The 25,276-nt window shown below is 38.1% G+C and overlaps 1 protein-coding gene across 1 annotated transcript in view; it reads right to left on the reverse strand.

The window, feature by feature from the left end:
• Positions 1-25,276, reverse strand: part of USH2A (usherin) — a 559,517-nt gene that overhangs the window by 246,642 nt on the left and 287,599 nt on the right. Inside the window, exons 34-35 of the mRNA XM_033099662.1 lie at positions 19,568-19,715; positions 4,238-4,389 (exon numbers count right to left, since the gene is read on the reverse strand). Of these exons, the coding sequence (XP_032955553.1) occupies positions 4,238-4,389; positions 19,568-19,715 (300 nt within the window). The remainder of the gene's footprint in view (positions 1-4,237; positions 4,390-19,567; positions 19,716-25,276) is intronic.

A 25,276-nucleotide genomic window follows, 5' to 3' on the forward strand; every position in this document is an offset into this window, starting at 1 on the left:
GTGACTCCATCCCTAACGTATAATCACAACACGAGTTGAAAATGCCATTAATACAGTGCCGTTAATGAACCTAGGCAGGAAAGAACAAAAGATGAATCCTTTGAAGACAAGGACTCCGAAATAAAATGGAACCCTCAATTGCAGAGTGGCCAAAAAGATACGAACAGCTAAATAAATAAAATGACTAAGTGACCAGAGGAAAAGGAAGTTTTATAAAAGGAGAAAGGGGTTCAGAATATTTTAGCGTCTGAAAAACTGGCTTAAATTTGTTAACGAATCACCACAAACGCATAAGCATCACTCATAAACGTCTGACCTTTTCAGACTTATTGAGTATGTTGATAATTTTGACCTTAAGCTTAGAGTGCAGGCCCATGTCTCACCAAAAGGTGATCAAACACGAAATCCTTAGGCAGGCAAATATTCTCAATTATGAAACCTTCATTTGTTAGGGCAAATACACTTTCCCAATTATGAAAATAAATGTGAGAAAGACAGAGTGTTAATTTTTAATAAGTATGAGGTCACGACATGTTTTATTTTCATCTGAGAAAGGCTATGGGGTTCCTTAGATCTATAACTCTTACTCATTCTTTTTAGTCTAATAGCTATGTACAAAAAATGATCAAGAAACTTAACTGGAAAAATATCAATTCATCATTTTAATATTTCATAGCAACACAATTGGTTTCATTATGTCTACATATATAGTTCAAATTATTGCATAGAAAATGATTTTAAAGGGTTCCAAATAAAATGAGACTCAAACAGCTAAAGAATTAAGGGCAATTCCAGATAACTCTATTATTATCCTCAAATATCTGGTTATTTCAAAATAGATATATTTTTTTAAATCTCCTTAAGTATCTGGATAAATACTCTAGTTTTTGCTTTACATTAAATTTGGCAATTATACTGTTTTATTCTGACTCAGTCTTTTTTAAAAAATATATACGTTTCTTGATTATCTACCTTGCCTTTAAAAAAATGTTAGGAAAAGACATTCTGGAAGACTAGTATGGCTTTTACCTGGAAATCTCCCTTAGACACAGGGAAAAAAAAATGTTTTCTGAGAACAAATGTGCCATGAAAAGACATAAACATTTTAATAAAATTGTCATTCTTGATAAAACTCTTACCATGTATCAGAAACCCTTGTGCAAATGATATTCCATTGAACTTTTCACAGCAACTCTTTTAAAGCAGGTTTCATTTTCCTTCTGTAATAGCTGAGAAAGCTGAGGCTTAGTAAAAGAGGTCTCGCCCACTGAGAGATAGGGAGTCATTTCAGGTAGTACTAGATTTTCCATGTAGGGCTTTTCTGGACCATCACATATACTGCAATTAATATTCAGATGTCTTACATAACAGATTTATGTGTTTGTTTATATAATGATTGTGAGTATGTGTATGTGTGTCTGTGGGTGTTTATCTGTGTAGCATGCCATCACCAGAAACCAAGCCAGCTTTTTAACCTTATGACACAGCACTGACCTAGAGTTTCCGACTTCATCCATAAGAAAGGCTCCCTAGGGAACCAAGACAATGACCGTCCCAATCACAAAACTCCCAACTTAGACTCCACCAGTGCTATCTAACACTGGTTAAGTGGAAACAAAGAAACAAAAGCAAAGCGATTTTCCTATGGACAAACCCATTGCATTTTTTATAGAAATACAAAATACGAAGGGTTTCTCTCTAACAGAATTCAACAATATAATCAAAAGCAAGGAAAACATTTAAAAAGTTCTCTGTTGCATTTTTTTCCTTCATAAATTCAAACTTTTATTTATAAAACTCCAATTACTAGATTTAACTTGACAATGAATATCCCTTAAAATTAGGATCAACTGCAAATTGTTTTTTACATTGGAGCTTCTTTTTAAAAAGCCAAATAAAGGCAAAAACTGAACAAACCACAAAGAAATCTTTTTTTTTCCCCCAGATGGGTACAGAGTAATTCCTACTGACCCACAAATAACAGGTAATAAATTTGGTAAGGCTAAGGGAAAACAAACAAATAAACAAACACATTGAGCTAATAAGATGTTAAAATGGTATAGAATTTATGTATGCGTTTTTATTTTCAAAAATATTATTGTCAAATTTGTCCCATTTTACTATTTTTTTTATTATATGAGCAGTTTGCCAATTTTGAGGGTGAACCATACTACATTTGAACCATACCGTATTTGCCATAGAAAACACTGAGTAGTATTTCCCTGTATGCATATTAAATATGTTAAATATGTGAGAGATGTAAAATAAACAAGCAGCTTATCTAAAAACCAAGAGTTTCATCTTTAAGAAATGTTGTTAGGTGAACAAAAAGTTTGACTCCTTCAAAATGTATTCGTTGATTTCTGCCAGCAAAAGATTTAAAAATAGAAATTGTAAAACTTTTGTTTCAATGAAATGTTTGTTGTAATACTGGGCTTTGGATAAACAATGCTTTGAAGTGATATGTGTAAGCATTCACTACATTTGGCTGAATTTTGTTGAATATATTGTAACTTAATGATAGGAAAGCCTGGCTCTTAAGATTGATTCATAGATTTCTTAATTCAATAAGGATACATTCAAAAAACTCATCAACAAAAAAAAACCTGAATCCGTAATACCCTTCCTGTTTGTGATGGATATCTAGGGCCATTTAGAATACGCAGATACGTCATCTCCTAAGGGCAGATAGTATCTACTGTAATTGGTACAAAAATATTTGAGAAATCAAATGAAGACCGTGGGTTTTAACATCCTGGCAGCATCAAGTTGACTTGTTTTAAATAAAGACACTGTTGTTCAATTTCAGCAATTAGAGATGAATCATTGACTTGGGAAAAGCCTTTGCATACTAAGCACGGGATCAAGAAAAGTACTGAGGGGAGAACACAGGTCTGCTTCACGCCAGGCCTGAGCCTAGAATGGACGAGGCAGAGTGGGTTCTACAGTCCGATTCCCTTTTCCCCTTCTCATTAGGGCACGGTGACATTTGATTTCTTAGGGCTAGCGTCACCTACTATCTGCACAGGAAACAGATCCATAACTGTGTCCTCCTTATTTCAAGTTTCCGGAATATCAGGAGGTGGGGTGGAAGCCAATGATGGAGCCAGAACCACAATTTGCAATTTCTATTTTTGAAAAAAATCTAAGATTCAAGCTCTTATGAAGTGTTCTTTTTGTTGCTTTTTCTTTTTTCTCTTGAATGGAGAAGAAAAGCTGGCCTATTGCCATTCCTGCTTTTAAGAGTAAATAACCATCAGAGGGTCTGGGCTATAAAATACTTAATGGCAATAAAGATAGCAGGATGGATGATATTAGCTGCTTGGAAAGCTACCAATTTCTGAACCGGAATGGGAGGTGTGATCAAAAAATAAGGAAGCAAAAATTAAACAGTAGAGCTGTTTTTCAAGGTAATATTTATACAATACACTTTTCAATGAAGACAGAGTACATTAAAATGATAGTGCATTAGCCAAGATTGCCAAAAAATATATAAACTAATGAGAATTTCCCTTAAAAGAAGCTAACTTGAATTGATCAAGAAAAATGTAAAATGTGGTATTTTGAAACTCAAGAATGTCATGTTAGTCTATGACAATTATGTACTATCAATTGGATTTTTAAAATTACACCAGTAATAAAAAGCATAATTTGTCTATCTTTTAACTACTAATGAAACACAGATACACGTTATAGATTTCTGAAATGTGGATATCAAAAGCTGATATTAATGTAATTTTAAATACTTTTCTCATGAAGCTCTATCACACTAATGAAATTAAAATGTTTTATTCTAATAGATGAGGTGAACTCAACCTCTTAACTGATTAACATGCTTACTGGAGAGCAGTGTTGTCATACTGTGGCAGTTATGGGCCTTCAATTATTTTCACTTTTCTAGCACAAACGTACTTAGATGTAGAGCCCATTAATAGGAAGAAAAACATCCCCTTCAAATACGTTACTAAATTAGACACGTTGCATGTTTGCCTGCTCAACTGGTTAACTCAGCTTTCGAAATTTCAGTGAAATGTAGATCCTCCCTTCACTAGACCTACATGCAGTCCTGAAATCCATGGTGAATATAAAATCTTGGTGACTCTTAAGTGACAGTTTACAAACAGAAAATTGCCCACCCTGCTCAAAAGGCAGCTGTGTAGAGAGTGAGTCACCACCACTTACGTCTTCCTGAAATTCCCTGTCATCTGGAATACACGCATGATACACGCACACTCACCAGTGGGCCCAGAGCACAACCTCTGGCTGTGCATGCTTGGACTCTGAAGGAATGTAAGCTCCAAGGAGCAAATCCGTAAGCATGACATCTGAGTTCTGAGGAATTGTGAATTAATACACCGTCCAGATAGAGCCCGTAACTTGTAATAACACCTGGAAAGATAGTATGATTAATAGACAATAATGATGAATGACTTAGAGAAAGCAAGCACTTCACATGATTTCTAATTTCATGGAATCACAGGATCTGCTAGTTCCCTGAGTCTAAACCCTGTCTGTTTCCAAAGGATCAAGCAGGCTTCACACCCTTGAATATCAAATTGTTAAGCTAATTACGATGGAGACAGAAACAGAACCCAAGAGTCCCAGGGCGAGAATCTTTCTGTTGCATCATATTAACTGCTGCCATGTGTGTTCCATGTCAAGAATGAATAAATTAAGTATGTTTATAACTTGTATTGCTGTTCTAAAATGATACCCTTAAGTGCATGGGCTCTAGAAGTCCAGTGACCTTACGTTGATGCATTCTGTGTCACTCAGGGGGTGGGCAGGCACTGCTTTAAGCGCCTGATGTGTCCTGCTTAACCTTCTCCACACACCACTGCCATAATAGAGGCTGTGTTATTATCACCATCTGACAGACGAGAAAACTCAGGCACTGGGCTTGAGGTCACACAGCTGGCAACTGTGGGACTCGGGGTTTGGATTGAGGCGGTCTGGCTCTAGAATGGACTGTTACCTAAAATCTGGGTTCCTCACCCAACTACAGCCATGTTCCTATCCAGAACATTAAATCATGTACACATGGTAGCCTTGAGCAAACTGCACAAATTATATTTCTGAGACACTCGGGGATGTCATAGAGAAACTATGATTTGCTGGTTTGAATGATCCACTAAAACTTATGGCAGAAGGAAAGTTCTGTGCATTTCCATGAACTCAACTAGTAGAGCTGTAAGAAATCGGATGGCTCTTGAATATAATCATTTGACTTCTTCAATCAAAATATTCATTAAAAGGAAGTCGGGAATCTACCTTCACTGGAAATACGGAATCTCCAAACTCATTAAAAATTATACTGTGGGAAATAAAACTTTGCTTACATGCTAAATTAGAACCTCTTTCAAAGTAAATTATTTGCTGCGGCCTCCTACTGTGTTCTTGAGGAAATATCTTAAATGGTCCTCTGTTAGATAGTCATCCCTGAGAACAGACATCGGAGCCTTCTCCCATATCACACAGTATATCCCCATCATAGCACTTACCTACTTTTTACTGTGTTATTATTATTATTATTCCTTGTTTAATTGCCTGACATCCCCAATGGACCAAATGATGCCCAAGATGAGTTTGATTCTTTCTCACCTGTGTATTACTAGAATTTAGCACCATGCCTAAAACATAGTAGGCACTTAATAAATATTGACTGAATGAATAAATTAATGAACATGTAGCACATTGAAACATCAGCATCCAATCTAGAGCTAAATTTAAGGCTATGGGAAAAAGAGATACCTAGATACCTGAAGCGTGAAAATAAATTTGCTAAAGAAGTGGTATTAAAAAGTAGCTCAGAGATAGAGGATTTGGAGAAGTCGTGAATTCTAACACAAAAGACCCCAGCAAAGTTGCGGGCCATCAAGGGAGTCTCTGATAGCTGCCTTCCGGGAAGCCCGACTCAGCCTTAGGAATACAGATCCCGTCTTCTCAGTGTCCTGGACATAGAGCCAACCTTCATCCTTCATCATATGAGGGACAATGTTATGTCATATTTGGGACCCCAACACCTGGAGCTTCTTCCCAAGCGCCCTACCTAGGAGGGAACCTGCTCACGATGTGCTGGCAGCACCATCGTCTATGAACTTGGAGAATGCGGCACACGCTGTCAGGATATCCTTCTCAATGTTGCCTTTGGTTAAAAGATCATTTTCCTCTAGTGAGTAACGTGGCAATGGGAATGATAGAAGGTAGTCAGAGTGGTTCTCTCACTATTACACTTAACGACCGACTCACAATAGTTTTGCTTTCTCTGCCCACAAAAAGAAATGTTTACATCCATTTCTTTTTTACATCCCCAAAAGAAATGTTGCAACCTTGGGGTTGCAACCAAGGCAGCAATACATTAGAAAGTGAGACTATTACCTGGCAACCTGGGATCCTCGTGCACCTCTATCAATAGGTGAAGAAAGAAGTCACTGTGGAAGGAGAGTTTAGCTGTCTGCTACATGCTGTTTGATACCCAGGCCATTCTACACTGTATCCCACAAAGTGTGATCAGATTAGTATCGGAAGTGCTCAGCAACCCGCGCCAGGACCACTGCAGACGCAGACCCCTTAATGATGAAGGTTGGGGCTTCCTTGCTAGGGAAAGAACGCCAAACAGATGAACTACCAGCTGAGGGCAACGGAAATTATCAATATCAACGATGGACTTAAGCTAGTTCTAGAAACAGGAATTGTAGACGTTACCATGTTTTATGTCTTGCTTATTACATATGTAATAAGTAATTGCCCCTCTTGCTTTTTCCTATGGATTTATATAAAGAACGTCAGTGGGTGTTAATTTACAGTTTAAAGTTGCAGAATATCCAGGTGGGGTGTGCCTAACCTAAAAGGGGAGTTAACACCACCAGGTGGGGTCACGGTGCTGGCGGGAGAGCATCTTCCCTCACCCGAATCCCCGTGGAACCATGGGAAGTTGAAGCACACAGCAATGACTATTGGCTGGGGAAGGTAAGGAAGGACAAGAACGTGCAGTTGCTGAATAACTAAGCTGGTTAGTCATTGAACCCATCTCATCACAGCCCCACACCCGCACTTCCGTCGTCTGCTCTGTACGCTGAGCCCCACAGCCTGGTGTGGGTGACTTCCTATCAGGTCTGCCTGGTGACTTCCTATCAGGTTTCCCCAGCAGGAGGCACTGCGAGGAGGGCAGAAGCAGGAAGAAAGAGAACGGCCAGCATCCTGCTCTAAGAGCTGAGGCCTGGGTGACTGTTGCCAGGTCAGCAGCGTGGGGCAAAAGCAGCTGCAGCCTCAAGCAGTCCCGGAGGCAGAAGTGCTTCTCTCCTGCGGTCTCATTCCACAGTCGTGGATTCTCGCCGGCACTTCAGCTCGGGCTGGGGCAGCGTCTCCTGATCGTTCAAGCAACAAACCAGCAAACCCAGCCCCAGGCAGCAGGGCAGGCAGCCAGGGCAAATCGCAGCTTGCTGACAACCACCCTGTCTGTCCTTCCGGTGTCTGCTTCCTGTTCCTCCAGCCCTTCCAACATGCCTGTAACCAACTCCTCGTCTTACATAAAGTGAGTCTTAAATACTTAGCACATTTACTGTCTGACCAGGTAGATCTGGATTGACACATCCTTTAGGATGAAAGCTTCTCTTTGAATTTAAATAGACAAATACTTTAATAAAGCTATTGCTATGACCCATTTTCCTTTTTGGAGATAACTCTGCACAGTATATCTTTCTAAAATCAAGTCCATTTCCCTTATTTCCAAAATGTTGAGAGTCTTCAATTTATTATTATGTGCCACTAAGGCGTCCACAAAGGAGTGTGGCTGCCAGTATCTGTCCCCTTTTATTCTAGTGTGACCGTCTATAGTAAGTCTAAGAACACTTACAGAAAGTATTTGATTTAATGCCACTTAATACTTGACACACAAAAGCACACATGGATTAAAACTCAGAAATGAAAGATGCACAATGAAAAACCAATTATTTCATAGAAAATTTAGGAGAAGAAAAATGGATAAAATCAGAGTAATAATAATGACAAGAAATTATCTTGTGCCAGGCACTCAATCACTGAATCCTCACACACACACACACAAAAATCTTACATGCAAATAATGTGCTGCAGAAGATCTTAAAGAAATTGGAAGACGCCTGAATTGCTACCTACTTGACCTACTTTTCAACATTGAAATAGAAAGTATCCAAATCAATATTTCCCTTTTCTTACATAAGTGGGGAACAGAGAATTTATTTTATGCTAGGATTATGTGCTAATATCTCATTTATCTGACATATTGGGAAATGAGATATTTTACAGAAGTTCATTTTCGTGATAACTAAATCTCATCCCTAAGTACAAACTTTAAAAATGTGAGCCGTTTTTGAAGCAAATTTTCCTAGCAAGCACTACCCACTTACCTGTCTTCTCACTCAGACTGTAATGAATATAATTGAATCATCCTGTGATGACTCCAACTGTGCATTACGGACGTCAAAACGATATTCTCCAATTCAGTAACACCCTCTGAGACTCATGAGATACAGGATACTCACCTAGCTCTTTTCCTTAACATCACTCAGTGGCTACACTTCATCATTTTTTGTGTCTACTTTCTGAGTTCTTCTGTATTCTCCCTCAGTGACAGTCTGTCAAAAGTTACCTCTGAGACACTTCTTAGTATCTAGGATGCATCTGAATTAAAAGGTAGATGAGACTAAAGTCCAACTTCAGTGCAGGTGAGACCACTCTCTCTCTCATACACACAAACACACACACAGTAAGAAACAGAGGGAGATAGAGAGAGAGAGAGACCCAGCATTCTGTAGGTAACCAATATTTGACAGAATTTGTAGGAATGGCTACAAGATCAATTGTAGAACGACATTGTAGAACGAGCATATATTGCGTAAACATAGTCTCTTCTTTAAGACATTTTTGAGGTTCTCCTCTATCTCATCGACCATACAACTCCATCACTGAGTCCTGCAGGCTTTACATCCAAATTGATCTTTACCCATCTCCATACCCTCGGCCATCTGATCCATTCTGCCATCATCTCATTCCTGAGAAGAAGAGCTACCCAAGTGTTTCGACAAATTATTCATGTCCCCGCACAATTCATTCTTCATACTACAGAAAGAGTGGCATTTTCCAAAACAGGTATGTGATTATGCCACATGCAGTGATCTGTCAGGCCTTCACTAAGTTCCCCAGCCCGGGATCAGGAAGCTGAGGTCAATGAGAAAGCGTGTCATGAAGATAGAACAGACCTGTGATTTTGGCCCCTCTGGGTTTCTGCCTTGGGGTCCAGGCGTTCCCTGTCAATCACCAGATCTCAAAGTCAGGCCAAAATGCAACAGCGCTGTGGTTCAGAGCTGGTGCCCACATATGCCTTCAAAAAAGGAGCCTGAGACTAGAATAGGGTTTTTTTGTTTTTTGTTTTTTGTTTTAATCTGGTTTGGGCAAGGCCATTAACTATAAAATCCCGAATTAAAGGCACACAAAGTTTATGGTAAATTTGTGGATAGTAATATATCATTTGAAAAGATACTCCATTTTTTATCAAGATATGCAGGCAGATTTTGTACTTTGTGTTTTATTAGCCAACTTTTTGATATAAATAAGTATAATAAGAAACACTGCATAATTTAGTTCCAAAAACATACATCAGCAACTAATAAGTCTCAAATATCTATTGACATCACAATTTTCAAAGACCTCAGATTCCCAAAGTAAATAACAAAAACTAATGCATATAATCTAATGGACATTTTAAACAAAGCCTTAGAAGACAATGTCTTTTTTTTTTTTTTTTTTTTTTTTGTCTAGTGTACAGGACATATACGAATAGCTCTGGGAAAAGTAAAATTCCATATCTTGAAATGCCATGTCAGTATTTCTGAAATTATAAAACACCTGATTATTAAAAAAATAGACTGAACACTTTGCATTAGACAATAGGTTACATGATTTAGATGAGTCACTTCCATGAGTTTGGGCAACATCAAGAAATATAAACTGTGATTTGCTTTGCTGTAGAGATGAGTAGACTTAGTGGGTCTATTTCCCAAGGTCATACAAATATAAACTCAAATGTGGAACCCATGGCCCCTTCCTGCTGCCGCCACTACTCCCGTTACCCATTTCCAGCCTAATTTTCTCTTGTAAAATATTTAGGAATTCCACTCCAATTAAGAACCGATGCACACGCTCTAGCCATAAAAGCGTTGGACGTGAGTCTAATGACAAGATCAACGTCTATTTATTAAAAGTCAATCACCTGGAAGGTACGATGCTCAGTGCTTTGGGGGCAGAAGGAATAAAAAATGCTATCTGCCTTTATGGAAGTCAACTTTCTTGTTTGTATTCTTTCCTTTCAACCTTTTGGTTTGCTTTTGTTTAAGAAGGAAGGGGTTAACAGCTGGTTCGGGGGCCTTTCCAGTAGCCATGGGGACTCCTGAGCACCTAACTTTTTGTGGAATCTTCCTTGCAATACTAACTCAGGACAAAGGAGGATGCATGTGAGCGCTGTGTACTGGACCAGGCATCTGATGTCACTTCACTGTCAATGGTTATGAGTAATGGTTAGCTGGTACGGGCGAGACGCAGCTGCACGAAAGAGTGGACACTAGGCATATACCTGGAAGCCGCAGGATGGTAGAAGAGCTATGGTTTCATCCAATGGCATTCCAGTAAGCTTTTAGGAAAAAAACGAGGGGGAGCTATGTGTACCGACATGGAAAGACGCCTACCTCATGGTGTGAAGCATATACGTGGTAGGGACAATTAAGTGTCTATTTTATATATCTACAGGTAAATTATTCTTCATTCAGTGAACAAATTAGTTATTGAGCACGTACTATGTTCTGGGTGGTCTCTTAACTGACGGTGGAGGAAAAGTAAGCCCCCAAAACAAAACCAGGAAATGAAGTCTAAGCTCCCGACTATGGGATTCCCTTTAGAAAGCCATCCTCCCTTTGCACACGGCCTCCCCCACGGCCACGCACTTTTAAAAGCTGGTCTGTGAGCTCCAGTTTCTAAGCTTGCATTTCCTCACCAATAAAATGGGGGGTAATATTCCTTGCCCTGGTGGCCTGACAGAATTACGGTGAGAATGAAAGGAGTGAGCATACACGAAAGTACCTTGGGAGTTACATGTTACGCACATGAAAGGAATGAACTTAGAGCTGTCCCTTTCTCCCAAGCCTTATTTGCTATAGGAGTCTCACCTTGGACCATTGCCTTCTATCCTGGTCTATGTCACACACTGCACATCTGTTGTAAAAACAGTCTGCACATCGCTCAAAAACACATGGTAGACAGGTCTGTTTTCCTTCCTGGTATGCGATCTGCCACCATCTAGCAGTTTCTTACATACGTGTGCTAACTCTTTAAGATTCCTCCCCCACCCCAACCAAGTCCAGAGAGAACAGTGTGAAAAATACTTACTGAATACTATAAAATAATTTTGAAAAAAAACTGAGTGGATTTGATGTTTGGTAGTAATCTGATGTATCCATAAATATTTACGGAGTACTTACTAAGCGCTTACTTACTAAGTACTTACTAAGCATTGTGTTGCATGCTGGGAATACAGATGTGATCAAAACAGCCCGGGTCCCTGCCTTCATCCAACTTTCAATCTCAGTGAGAACACAGACTACGCCCATTACGTATGTGTAAAGTTTATTATTAAAGGAGAATTAGGTGGGATAGAAGGAAGAATGGGAGGTGGGTGGAGGCAGATGGTAACCTACTCTGGGTGGGTTAAGAAATACAACTTATTTGAGAACCCGATCCTTAAACTAAATGTGGCACTTAGAGTTAGTTCATCAAGAGGAAAAATAAATCAATGTTTGATTAATTATAACAAAGAAAGCTTTCACTGAGATATCAAGTTGATTCTTATTTATGAAGTTAAATGTCACAGATTTATTAAGCAATCTGCCTCTAGAACTTCTGAACATAGCTCTCCTTATTTGCTTTTAAAATGTCTAGTGTGCCAAAACAAAGTGTGACAAAATGGATTTTTTGTTTACTTATTTATTTTTCACACTCTTAGAATGAAGGGAAGCATTTCATATTTATCTCTATATCCAGCCCCCAAAATTCTATGCGTTAAGTGTGGATTAAGTGAGATTTAGAAATCAGAGTCTCAGCAGGAAACCGATGGCAACTCAAATGGACAATTGAGGATAATTTCGTGAGGAGCCCAGTTACAACACCACGGGTTGGGTTAAGGGAGTGCAACAAGTAATAATAAAGCATTTCCAGGCAGTAATCGCTGGGCGACCATCTAACCAGCGGGCTAGGAGTCAGTAAACATCCTTCCACTTGCAGGGGAGGGAGGGAGAACGGGTTCAGGAACCTGGAGAAAGAGCTGGAGTTATGGGAAAAGGGCCACTGGAGAGGAATATAGCCTTTGGTAGAGGAGCCCAGAGCCCGGCAGAAAGGGAAGCAAAGGGAGTAGGTTCTGAGCCTCTGCTCTCCTCTCACCCTCTCATTTCTTGCTCTTGCTGTCCATGGACAGATCAGGAGGAAGTGAGACAGAGAGAGAGAGAGAGAGAGAGAGAGAGAGAGAGAGAGAGAGAGAGAAGACCCACTGACCTTGTGAATACAGGTCTGCTTAGGATGCAGGGCTGAGTGCCGAAGAGTGGATTGAGAGAAGGAAAAGAAAAAAAAAAAATCCAACATAAAAAAAATATATATATAGTGATTTAATTTATGGCACTGTATTGCACTTTTGTGCTCACTTATTCTCGTATGCTAATAATCAGAAAGATGCAACAAAAATAAAACATCAATATGCCATGTGGTAAGGGACATCAGGTTATTCAAGCTAGTTTTACAAATTCAGTTCTTTAACGGCTAAGCCACAATGGATACTTAATACCCATTGGCTATCTAATGTAAGCAGTTTCACGTTCATCACCTTTCTCTTTCCATAATGGTAGAATTTTTAAGGTGTTTAATTTTCATAGGGAAGTGGAGTCATAATTGTCCACAGAACACATCCACTGGGGTATACATCTCTGTGCCTCTTCATCATGTTATGTCAAATTGTATTTTCTAAGGTGCTCAATAGGTTGTCATATATAACCAAGGAAACTCAATCCAAGTACAATACAATGTAAATTCAATACAAGGTACCACTGTTTGCTGTAGAATTCTGTTTACTGTAAGAATTAAACAACAACGCTTTAGTGTGTCATAAAAATAACATGCCTAGTGAATATAGACGCTCCAAACATATTTGTTTGTTTTTTTTCCAGTACGGCATGGCAATATGAATATCAACTGAGGGTTTCCCCCTGAGGTCCAGACGAAGATTGAATGTGGCAGATATGTCCCTGTGTGAATAGTTGATCCTTCAATTAAAAAGGAAAAGAAAGAACAGCTTTCACATTGTGGAAAATGCCTTATTACTGTTATGCTCTCTCTCCTAAAAATGGAATCAGTGCAATCTAAAAAAGATTGTGCTTGGGAAATTCTACCTGACAAACTGATTGGACGTGTTTCATGAAAGTTACACAAGGTTTGCTCAAAACTGTCAAGCAGTTTTCCTAAGTGAGTCACCGAATTCTATAATCCATTTCTCCTATTAAAACTGAGCATTTCCAGGAAAGGAAATTGAATCACATTTTGACTTTTTAAAAATACAGTTATTTCAAAATAAAACGTTTTTTAAGCCCACTTTTTTCTTTAAAACAGGAGAAAAATCAGAGGACAACATCAAAGAAGACAAAGTAAAAAAATTTATCTTTTTTCTCACATAGCTAGATGGAATTCTACATTATGAGCATTTCTATAAAAAGTTGGGGCAACATAGTTGTACAGTGAATAAAATCATGAATTTTGAGTTATTCACATCCTGTTTTATATTACATTCCTACTTAACTCGATATTTGCTCTGACTAATTAAGTTGCTTAATTCTTATAAATCAGAGTTTCCATATCTGGATGTGGGAATAATAATACCTATTTCGTGGGCTAGTTATGAGAATGAAAGTACCTGGCATATAGTTATAAATTGTAGCTATTATTATTATTATTATTATGTGTTAGTGGGAAATCAAATATTTCTTTGCATGAAAGAAGTACTTAATATTTACACATACACGTTCATGTACATACGTTATAAAATTTTATTTCTCTATGATCATCCCTCAGTGTCCTTCGGGAAAGCAAATATAAAATGTATATGAAAGATCTATGGATATTGTTTTCTCTACCACCCATTCCTGAAACAGTGTATATGTTCCAAAAGCCGAACTCAATGCCCTATCGGTACTATGTTTAAGTCTGCAAAAATAATCCACTTCTTAATTCTTTTTTTTGTTCTTATTGACATTTTCTCCACTGTCTTACACATATGCTTGTGTCAAGTCTCACACAGCTGGGCCAATACAAAAGGCTGAGTTAGGAAAAGCACTCTTTCCTTTCTGAAGGGGACCCCAGCACCCTCATCTAATCTAATGGGTGCCCAGCTCTCCCGCTGTCCTATTATACCCATCCGGACGTTACCAAACCCTGACGGCAGCCAGCACACAGCCTTCCACAATGAGGCATGCTGAGTAGATCCAGTTTCACACATGGGCTCTCTTTCTATTATCTACAAGTGCCCAGGCTGAGGAAGTCTGGGTGTCTAACTGTGTCCTTTGAGGCTTCAGCAGGCCAAGAGGGAGATGTCTTTCACTGCCTTTGACATCATCTCACCTCTGTGACATAGCGTAAAACATGCTATAAATGTGCATGTGCGTGTACTGTATGGTCACATACAGATAGGCTCCTTTCATCGACATGATTACCATTTTAGCATCGTCTCTACCTTAAGTTAACAGGAATTCATTCAGCAGGTGCTTAATACCCATCTACTTCATGGCTAGCACCCTGCCAAGCGCTGGGACTAAGACAGTGAATAAGGCCCACGTGAACCCTCTCCTCATGTGGGTCACAGTCTAACAGGGGAAGAGTTTCAGGCAAACCCACTTATTTAAAGATAATGGGGACATCCCAGAAACTCTAAGTATTAATAAAGGATAAGAACGTTATATTCTATATTTTTTTAGTTAGTATTTAAAGAAACATATCCCAATTAGTTTAAAATGTCATTACATGCTATGCTAGAATGAAGAATTCGTTTGGTGTAGTCAGGTATTTATGCTGATTTTAGTAAGGTAGACTTAGGAAAAAATGTATTGTCAGATTTTACAGCCCAAGCTCCTGAAAGGGAATATGGCTCACGAGAATTTGAAAGCTCTCAAAAGTGTAACTCTAATTACACAACTGTAATCTATACAATACACGTCGCAAATGGATTAGACAGCAATTCTTTGGGTTACTTCTCATTGATAGCTAACGGTATTACAAAGGAAGAGTCAAGGTTCTACAGAATAAAGAGTTCTTATCCATCTCGGACCAAAACGTAGTTCTTTTCACAGGTTTTAAATTCCCACCTGAAATCAGAGGCTGCAAAGAACACCTTTGCCAGAGGGGATATGGATGCAAAGGGCTCTGATTCCAGACACAGAGCTGGAGTGTCACACCAACATTTTGGCAGGTATGGGAAGCAAGGGGCTGGAATTAAGCAGGACATGTTTGAGGAAAGCATGAATCCGCGTACCACTTCTGCGTGAATTCAGTGGTAAGGACTCAGTACTTAAAGATAATACTTGGCCAACTAAGGCAATTAATAGCAAGTAGCATTATTTATGACAGCAAAATCACGGAAGCTTCAATGCCCATCAAAGAAAGATGGGTCACATGAGCTGTGGTGTCATTCACTGGGATTTCATAATGCTTTTCAAACAATGAAGGTGAGCTATGCTTCACTGCCATGGGAAGACGTTTCCACCACACTGTTAAGTAAGGATTATCACTATACTTGAAGGAATCATTTAAATCAGAATCGGTTGAAAAGCAGGACTGTTTCCTAAGCCCATGATGGCTGAAGGCTACCACTTGCTAGATAGGGTATTCATATAAGGTATAGGTATAAAGCATAACCTTATATGAGGTATAACCTTTTATACCTACCATATTTCGTGACATAAAAAGATGTCTCTAGAAATATACATATTTCTTATTACAGAAAGTGAGTTTACTGTTTCTCAACATTTTTTTTTTTCATGTTTATAAAGTCCAAGGGAAATAATCCAGTTAGGTATGTAACTAACAGAGTCAAGATTTGGGAGTCTAGAGTGTACAAAACCAGGCACGCAGCACCTGTTACAGCATACGACCACCTGAATACACGTGTCTCAGGACGTGTTACATCTTAACAAGGACCCAGCGGGATGACACTCCATAGCCCACTAGTCCCCTCAGGGAGCTTCGTCCCCATACACTTGGGCACACTGTGCACATGTGTACCTTGTGATTATCTGTTTACATGGGTATTTCCCACAAGGAATCTGGATACCCTTCACACGGAGGCCTGGGAAAAGCCATCTTGGCATCATCAGAATGATGGCACCTAGCAGTTAGTCAAAAATATATTCTGAATGAACAAATTCAGATGTTTGCAGGGCCTGAGGAGGGCTCTTGAAGTCATCTGAGTAGCAAATATTAGTGGCCGTCAACAACAGGAACTGCAATCTGGATGTGGTGTGGCAAGAGCAATCAGGGGTGAGCAAGTCTTAAGGTCAAGAGTGCCAACCAGGTTTCTGGCTGGTGCAACTGGGTGGTGTGAATCAGTGAGGGAACACAGGGAAAGTGGCGGGCAGAGAAACTGAGGAGAGATAAACTTGGACATACTGAGTGGAAAGTGTAATAGACATCCATGTGGATGTCTCCAGAAGGGATCCTGAGGAGAGACATGTATCAAATTCTCATCAGTGTTTTGATAATAATTAAGTCAACGGGATATTCTGATTATTCCGGTCTTCTGATGGAGCACTGGACTCTCCTTTTTCAATCAGTGCTCCCGAGATGGTTCTAACGATCCCATACATTTCAGAATCATTATTTAAAATCATTTGAAAGGGTTTTTTTTTAGTAACATCAGGATGGAATCTATTTTATTCTTTAATTGTATTACTCTTCTGCAGCATATTTAGAAATTCAAAAGCAACCATAATGTAGCATACATTGTAATATGGGCCTAGTTCCATTAAGTTTGAATGAGATGTACTCTGGCAAAGGAAAGTAAAATTCTGAATTCAAATGTGAAATCCCAATTCTGAACAGAAAAACCTAGTCCCAGACTCCATACTGCCAAACAAATACATTTCAGGAACTGGCCTATCGCTTCTTCTGTTCTCTCTTTTGGTATCATTAGAGCCAGGACTGTACAGTGTAGATGTCACTGTTCAAAATGCCATTTTCATGAGAAACTAAAGAAACTAAATAGTATTAGGTACCAACAGAAAATACAACATTGTGTTAGGTTCTGTGAAAGAAAATGAGAAATGAATGATTCACGGCCCTTGTCATCTGGTAGGCAGGCGTGCTGGACATGTACCCAAATAAATCTGAGTCTAGGATGAATGAGTATGTGCCATTATGAAGGCACAGAAACAGGATATGTGGTCAAGAGAAGAGGGAAAGCTTTGCTTAAGCGCAGGGAAGAGCGGGACAATTTCAGGAAAGAGGCCTACATTTAGCCCTGAGGAATGAGTTAGATTTCTATAGGTGAAGACATAGAGATGGTACGAATTGTTAACTCTAATTTTGCAATCAAGGCAGCTTGGATTCATGAATTCAGTAAATATGCGAAAGTAACACAGTTCTATGAGTCACAAAGAAAATTTGACTCAGCCTACTTGACTCCACACCCATGTCTCCCAATCCTATATTAAGCCATAAATATTCTACGGTGCCTAGAAAAGGGCAGTATAAGGCTCTGTAAATGCAAGCTGAGTCACAGTGGGAAGTAACCCGAATGCCAGAATAAAGAATTTGGATTTTATTCTTCAGGGGTTTTTTAGGGGGAACCGTGGAGGCTTTGAAAACACACAGAGGGACAAGATGCTTTTCAAGAATCAGATTATCCCTCTCCAGACAATGGACACTAGACACCAAACACTGGTAAATCTGGGGAAAGTGGAGAGAGAAGTAGTGAAGAGAACGGGGAAAAAATTAGTGAAACTATTACTTTGTAAATGTCTAATCATTGCCCCAGAAAAAAATTTAGAAAATTTTGATGAGATTAAACACGACTTTAGAATACAAGTGTTGACACATATCGCCAAAATCTCCCAAATTCTTATTGTTCAATGAATATATTTTAAAATTGCTTGTAAATGTGCAAAACACAACAATCAAAGACTCTCTGAAGTGTAGAAAGTATGTCTCTTGTTAATCTAGGATTTTGAATGCAGCTGTAATGCCAGTTACAAGTACCAAGTGGGATGAAAGAAGTCGTTTTACTATGCAAATCATGTCATACATAGCATCTAACTATTATCCAAATGGAATAAACCATTAACAGTCATTGCCACCTATGGAGTAGATTTCTTTTGTGGAGCACAAAGTATGACAAGGTTTTGGATGGTTTAATATAAGAATCAAATAGACATCCATATATTTTTATTAGAAAATGTGTAACAGTACAGGAATAACTTCAACAGCAGAGAGAACCACTCACGCTAATTATCAAATTTCTTTTCACTACCTCAAACATATCTAATGCATTTGCCAAAAGTTTCATTAAAGTGGGATGATTGGGATAATTAATATTATAGTAAACATAAGACAAACTCATAAAATTGTAAAGTTCCTTTCATTCTTTTTGGCTATGCTAAAAGATGTCATTTCAATTTTCAGTAATGAGTAACTTAAAAGAGTTTCTAAGATATTAAAAGTCTTCTTGATATTTGTGTTAAGGGGGAACAAAATGCGATGTTATGTAAGCTTCTATAGTTTGGAACAATGTGCTATGCTGTATGAAATGTAAAGATATTTTCAAAAAATGAATAAAGCAGTTTCTACCCCAGGTTATTACAAATATTCTTCATAATAAGACTTTAGCAAACTTTAACTGGCTAACTTAATGCTCTAAACTATGCAAAGAGGCGTATATCGCTAGAAATACACACAGTCCCCTTCCTCCTCAAGTTAAGGAAGCATAAATGTATAATATTTAATGCATGTATTGTTTAAAAAACGCATGTTGAAATTTTATAACTAATATATTAAAAAATAACAGTGATCCAAGGGGTTGGTCTCTTTTCAGGGAAACTTATTACATCAAAAGCATTTCAAAATACAACATGTACATGAACTTTCCACCTGTCTACTTGCCCAGGAAAGAATTAAAATAACTGTCAAAACCAGAAAGTCATTGAAAACACACTGTCTCTCTCACAACGGCATTCTTTGGGAACCCTCGTCTGTTCTCTGTACCACTCCTGGAACGTATTAAACAACCAGATGCAGTACACAAAAGCTATCAAAAGGGAGCACTTTTGAGCCACCAAAATTGTGTGTTAGCCTAAAAACCACCATCTCCCAACTACAGACCACGATACTATCTCAGGTATTTTATGTGCTAAAATGATCATTAAAAATTAAGCACTGCATAGAAGCTGCCATTCAGAATATTAATTTACCTTTGCTAATCATCTTTTTTAACTTGAGGCTCAAAGAGTTCACTTACCATTCGGACGTCCAGGCTCTGTCCAGGAGATGTTGAAGGAGTCAGGTGAATATGCGTGTGCTCTGGGGGCTGGCACGCCTTCAGGTGTGCTCTCGTCAGTCATAACCTCACTGGCCGCACTCACCGTGCACCCACCCCCAGTGCAAGCCTGAAAAGAGATTAAAAAAAAAAATGCACATTTCACTCTGGGTCCCAAAAGTTTAGATGGACATTGAAAAAAAAAGGAATTCATAAAGAATCCCTGATTCTTTGAAATAAAGCTCCGTTTACTCCCAAAACAAATTTGTTTCAAGGCTGAGTTTTGACATTTCATTAGCTTGCTTTTTAGAACCCAAGAAAGCCATCTTCATAATTAGAAAATAACCCAGAATGTATGAATGCATGAAATACAAATACGTCCTGAGTTAGAGCTGAGAGATATGACATATATTGACTGGGTGAATAGTCCTGCTGAAATTCGCCTTGCACAAAGGTTCCTAGAATTAATTAGGCGCACACGCAACCACACACACACGTGCACACAACATGAGAAAGGTACTAGAGACGACAGACTACTTCAGGATAAAACAAGTGATTTCTAAGGAAAAAACAAGATGTACAGCAAATATATTTGCCTTTTATTTCCTAGAGTGTAACCAACCAATACATTGCAAGTATAACACAATGTGAAATTGAACAATTTTTCTCATATATCAACAACAGAAAAGTTACTGAGTGACTGTTAAATGATCACAGAACACACACCCCCGTCCGCCATCCCCGATACACACCATTCCCTAAAAACGTATCAGTAATGCCAGAAATGGAAACACAGATGTTACAGATAATTTAACACTCCCGTGTACACTTTCATAATAAATTGCAAATATCCCCAAATAAATGTTATAAATGTATTAAGAAACATATCTTCACTACCTAACTTGTTGGATAAACATTTCTCCAAGAAATGGAAGTCATACATAGTTTTTTCTAGACGAATTTTGCTAGCACATATTAGCACTTATATCTTCATATAACATAGATATTGAAAACTACACCTAAGCTCTTGGTTCAGCATCTCTTTAGGTTACAACTGCCTTTTACACAATGGAAATTAAAAATGTTTCAAAAAGCACTCATTTTTGTCAAAATCCGTAAAGAAAGTAAAGCAAGATCAAAGGACAATGTAAAACGCAGTCAGTCATTAGTCCATGTTCATGGAAGTAGATGTTACTAATATAAACAATTAAAGCACGACTTTATTTCTTTGGGACTGTCCCTGCTTTCAAGTTGGATAATGAAGGAATGACCTTTTGCTACTTAAAGCAGTCAATATTATTTTCCCTACAGAGAGGAAAAAGCTGGCTGATTTTTAAAGATATTTTCTTATTTTACAATGTTAATACACAAAGCTGCAAATTCATCTTTGGAAGTATAAATAAGTATATATGGTAACAGACATCAATGGTCAACAGAGATCAATTCACTTCCTATTGTAAAATACAACAGTAGCCCATGTTTTCAGGATAATTCTCATCAGTGTAAGCAAGTTTCAGATGGGTTAAATTGTGGCCCAGGCATGAAAACTGCATTAAGATTGGGGACCTAATTAACCTCTGTGGGTTTCCTCTAATTCTCAGCTGTGGCATGTGCATATTATATATAAGAGAGAAACCCCACTCAGCCTCTGAGAACAGAATCTTCGAAATAAGAGGAATCAATGGAGTTTGTGTCCAAATCCTGACTCAAAGCTCTAGGATATGTCAATGTTAGCCCAAGAATAACTAACGGGACATTAAATAGTAAAGGTTAGAACAAAAGATTCCCAACGTGCTACAAGTCCCACCAGAAAACATGGCAGGAAAAGAGGCCACATGGGAGAGCTGAGTTACCAAAAGAAATGGTCAACTGTATCCTTCTTTCCAGTCCTCAGAGGAAAATAAATCCATCCACTTGTACTCCCCAGATTCCCGCCCCCTTAAGAGGATGTTGCAGCATCTTATTGCTAAACTCTTAATAAAATGGGATTTAATTCTGATAGTCTATCACTATTGTTTTTCTCATACATGTCCTAAGAATTGTCTCCTAACTCTCCCCAAAGAAGTATTGTAGTATATGACATAAAATTACACACACACACGTATACACAACACATACACATATACATGCACACACACAAACACACATATACACACCTATACACACATGCACACACATATATAGGCACACACATATGTATACACAACACATACACATACATGCACATACACAAACACACATACACACCTATATACACATGCACACACACACACAAACACACACACACACAAACACATACACATACACACGCACACACAGAAGGAATTACAATGTACTTTGTTTTGAGAATTCTATAGAGCTTTCTGGGATAAATAAAGACATCCTCTGGTTTGGAAGTACTGTTCTTTGGGCCGTGTTACCAAAGATCCATAAATTAGTAACTTCTTAAGAACTTCTTAAGACTCCAACGAGTTCGTGAGAGAATTTTTCTTGTAAACCAATCAGAACTTATAAAGGGGCCAGCGACATAACAGCATTACTTGCAAAAATTTTTAGCTTGTTTTCTTCCCCATGCATTTGCATGCGTTTAGAGGTGCTGAGCAGCACAACACTAGTTCCTTCAATAAGGAAATAAATTTCCCTGAAGTTGCTTCTTATTGGTGTCATCTAACTGATATTATCTAAATGAAACTGAACCAATCAGTATCTCATTGGCCCTGGCAGCACCGGAGGCCACGGCATTCAATGCTACTGAACGCTGATTAAAATTCCGGTTTGGAAAGTCTAAACAGAACAAAGATGCATTTATGAAATGGCAAGGTCCTTGAAAGCCTCTGAGCCATTAAAATAAGGTGTTCCCACCCCTCTCCTATAGCTTTTATCAATTATAGTCATTAAAAAACCTGCAAAATCAGAATACCACCCTGAAATGATGAGTAACGTCCGGCCAAACAGGGGATTCAATTTTGGGACAATGAAATGCACAACTAAGAGAAGTATGTGAATTAATTTTGAAACCATGACTATTGGGGACATCCAAAGCTAGCATTCTCTTTGTCAATAGTTTGTTTTTGAGTGTGGGGATGTTAAAAATGCAGCGTATTTTAAAGTGTGAAGAAAAAGAACACGGCCACATTATCTATAAATGATCTTTTGAAAAGTTAAACTCATCGTTTCCAAGAATCTTTCCAGGAAACATATTTAACACTTCATGTTCTTCAAGGAGGCAAACGTGTAGCAGTGGTATGAACATTATCAAACAAATCTTGACACTTGCCTGTCTTCCTAGCTTCTCTGTTTAATTGCTGACTTCTCCTTCTTAGGAGCTACCACACTTCACAATACCATTTGCTGAGTGTAACAACAGGTTATGCTGTTTCTTCTAGTAGAAAGAACATGTTTGGAACCAGGGAATGCCCAACTCTGAAGTTTTACAGGAAATTCACTAATTCATATCAGAAGTCTCAGTTTCTTTATGACATACATATACTTCATGTTCATTCATTCATTCATTCATTCATTCATTCAAGAATTGTTTGCTGAGCTTCCAGTTTCCACCAGGCACTGTGGACATGCCTTCTCTCTGCAGACAGAAGTTGGAAAGACACAGTCTCTACCCTTCAAGAGTTTATAATCCATTCAACACGGAAAATGAAATGAAACCACAGGAAGCAGCATACATGCTCTGAGTCTGAAGTAAATCATGGTGGTTCCAATTCCCATGCATTTCCCTCTATTCTAATGTCTGTTTAAAAAGGTTTGTTATCTATATATTTTGCTCTTCAGCACTTACTCAGCCTATGTATAAAGGAAACTCCACTTGGATGAGAACCTGATCTCCACCCACTAAATCTGATGACCTTAAAAGCTAGTTATTATGTGGGTCTATGTGAAACATACAATAATCCCTCAATTAACCAAGATGAACCTAAAATGGTCTGGTTCATTTAACTTACTGGTTAACAGAGTTAAGTAAAAAAAAAAAAAAGAAAAAAAATGTTTAGTGGAATACTCCCTGAAAATGTATTAGTATTTTTTCTGCCCTAATAAATGCAGTGAAATCGACAATAATACGAGCATTTTATTTCCCTAAAAAGAGTTGGGGCAAGGACTCCCACATCTTTATGACATCTTGCATCAACATTATTCAGTGGCTGACAGACCTTGTTGGACTCCATAGAGTTTGGGGTCACCTTTTTAGCATCATAGAATTTCAGAGCTCAACCAAGAGACATTCAAAATCATCGGGTTTAAAGTCCTAATTTTAGGCTCGAAAAACATAAAACTCAGTGTGGTCACACAGTTAGGGGCAAAATCGGAATTAAAACTCAGGGGAGTGGAATCACAATCTAGTGTTTACTTTCCAAGATATTACAGATTGATAGAACATAGGAGATTACGGTGAATTTTCATTGACTGCACAGCATATCCTAAACATTACCCCGAGAGTGGAACTTTTGTTTCACCATTTGCCTCCATCTGATAAAACACAAGAGCACAACAATTCCTATACAATTTTGGTTACTTCTAAGCAACAGAGACTTTGCTAGATTTTGATATCACCACTGTTTTGAAAACAGTGTGGATTTCTGTATTCGTTTTTGAAAATCAAGTTAACACACATTTTACATCTTGGGTTATAAAACTCAATAATCAAAGCTGTGCTTTATAAACCCCTCTGTGTGCTAAACCCCTCAGCACACGGAGGCGGTTCTGAAGAGGATTTTTGACACCATCTGATTGCCCTTGTTTTATGGTGTCAGGTCAGACAGTTAGCAATAGTTGAATGTAGTTTATTTTCTTGTGGTATAATATTTAGAGCATTCAAGAGCATGTTAAGTAAAATGAATGCATACACAGTGTCTACATAAATGTAAATTTATTCATAATCAAGAGCAGAATATTTTCTATGGCATTTATCAAAGCAAATATCCTTATATAGGTATTGCTATAAAATGAAGAGTGTGTTTAAAACAAATAGGGACAATCTCATGTTTATATTCAGTTATTTTCAGATGTGCTATTAAACTTAAAAAAAAGGAATTATATTTCATCAAAAAACAAAAGGAAGTACTGAGTATAAATTCCACAGTAATATCAAGGTCTTTTAAAAGACCTTTGTATAAAAGTGCTATCTTGCACTAAAAACATGCTACTGTCTATCTGAAGAAACCTTTAAACTATGTGGATTCTAGGGTTTTATTAAGTGACTGTGCTTTTGAGATAGAAGTGTAATGTAAACCAGAATACAATAACAATCAGGAATATCCGGGGGTCATTTAAACCTTCATTTAAAAATACGAGACCTAAATTTTCATACTGTGCATTGTTTTTCAAATGAATACAAGCTCCACGGGGGAAATAACCTTATTAATCCAAGCATTTTAGAAAAAGCCCTCAACAATTATGACATTCTACAAATAATAAAAAGGAAATAATCTCTGATAATCCTAAATTAGATTTGGGAAAATCTACTGACTCGGGTTGTTATTCTATCATTTTGCATAATATAAAATAAATGAAGGCATTAGGTCAACAGAATTCACATTTAGGACTCAAAGTGAATTTTCAGTGTAAACAGCAACACGTGAGGTTTTTGGTTTTTTGTTTGTTTTTTCTGTTTTGTTTTGTTTTCCTTGAGGGAGGGAGAGAAGATGGGACAAAGGAAGGAGAAGCAGCAAGGGACGGGAC

The sequence above is a fragment of the Rhinolophus ferrumequinum genome, chromosome 27, assembly GCF_004115265.2.
Source record: "Rhinolophus ferrumequinum isolate MPI-CBG mRhiFer1 chromosome 27, mRhiFer1_v1.p, whole genome shotgun sequence".
In the NCBI taxonomy this organism is placed as follows: Eukaryota; Metazoa; Chordata; class Mammalia; order Chiroptera; family Rhinolophidae; genus Rhinolophus; species Rhinolophus ferrumequinum.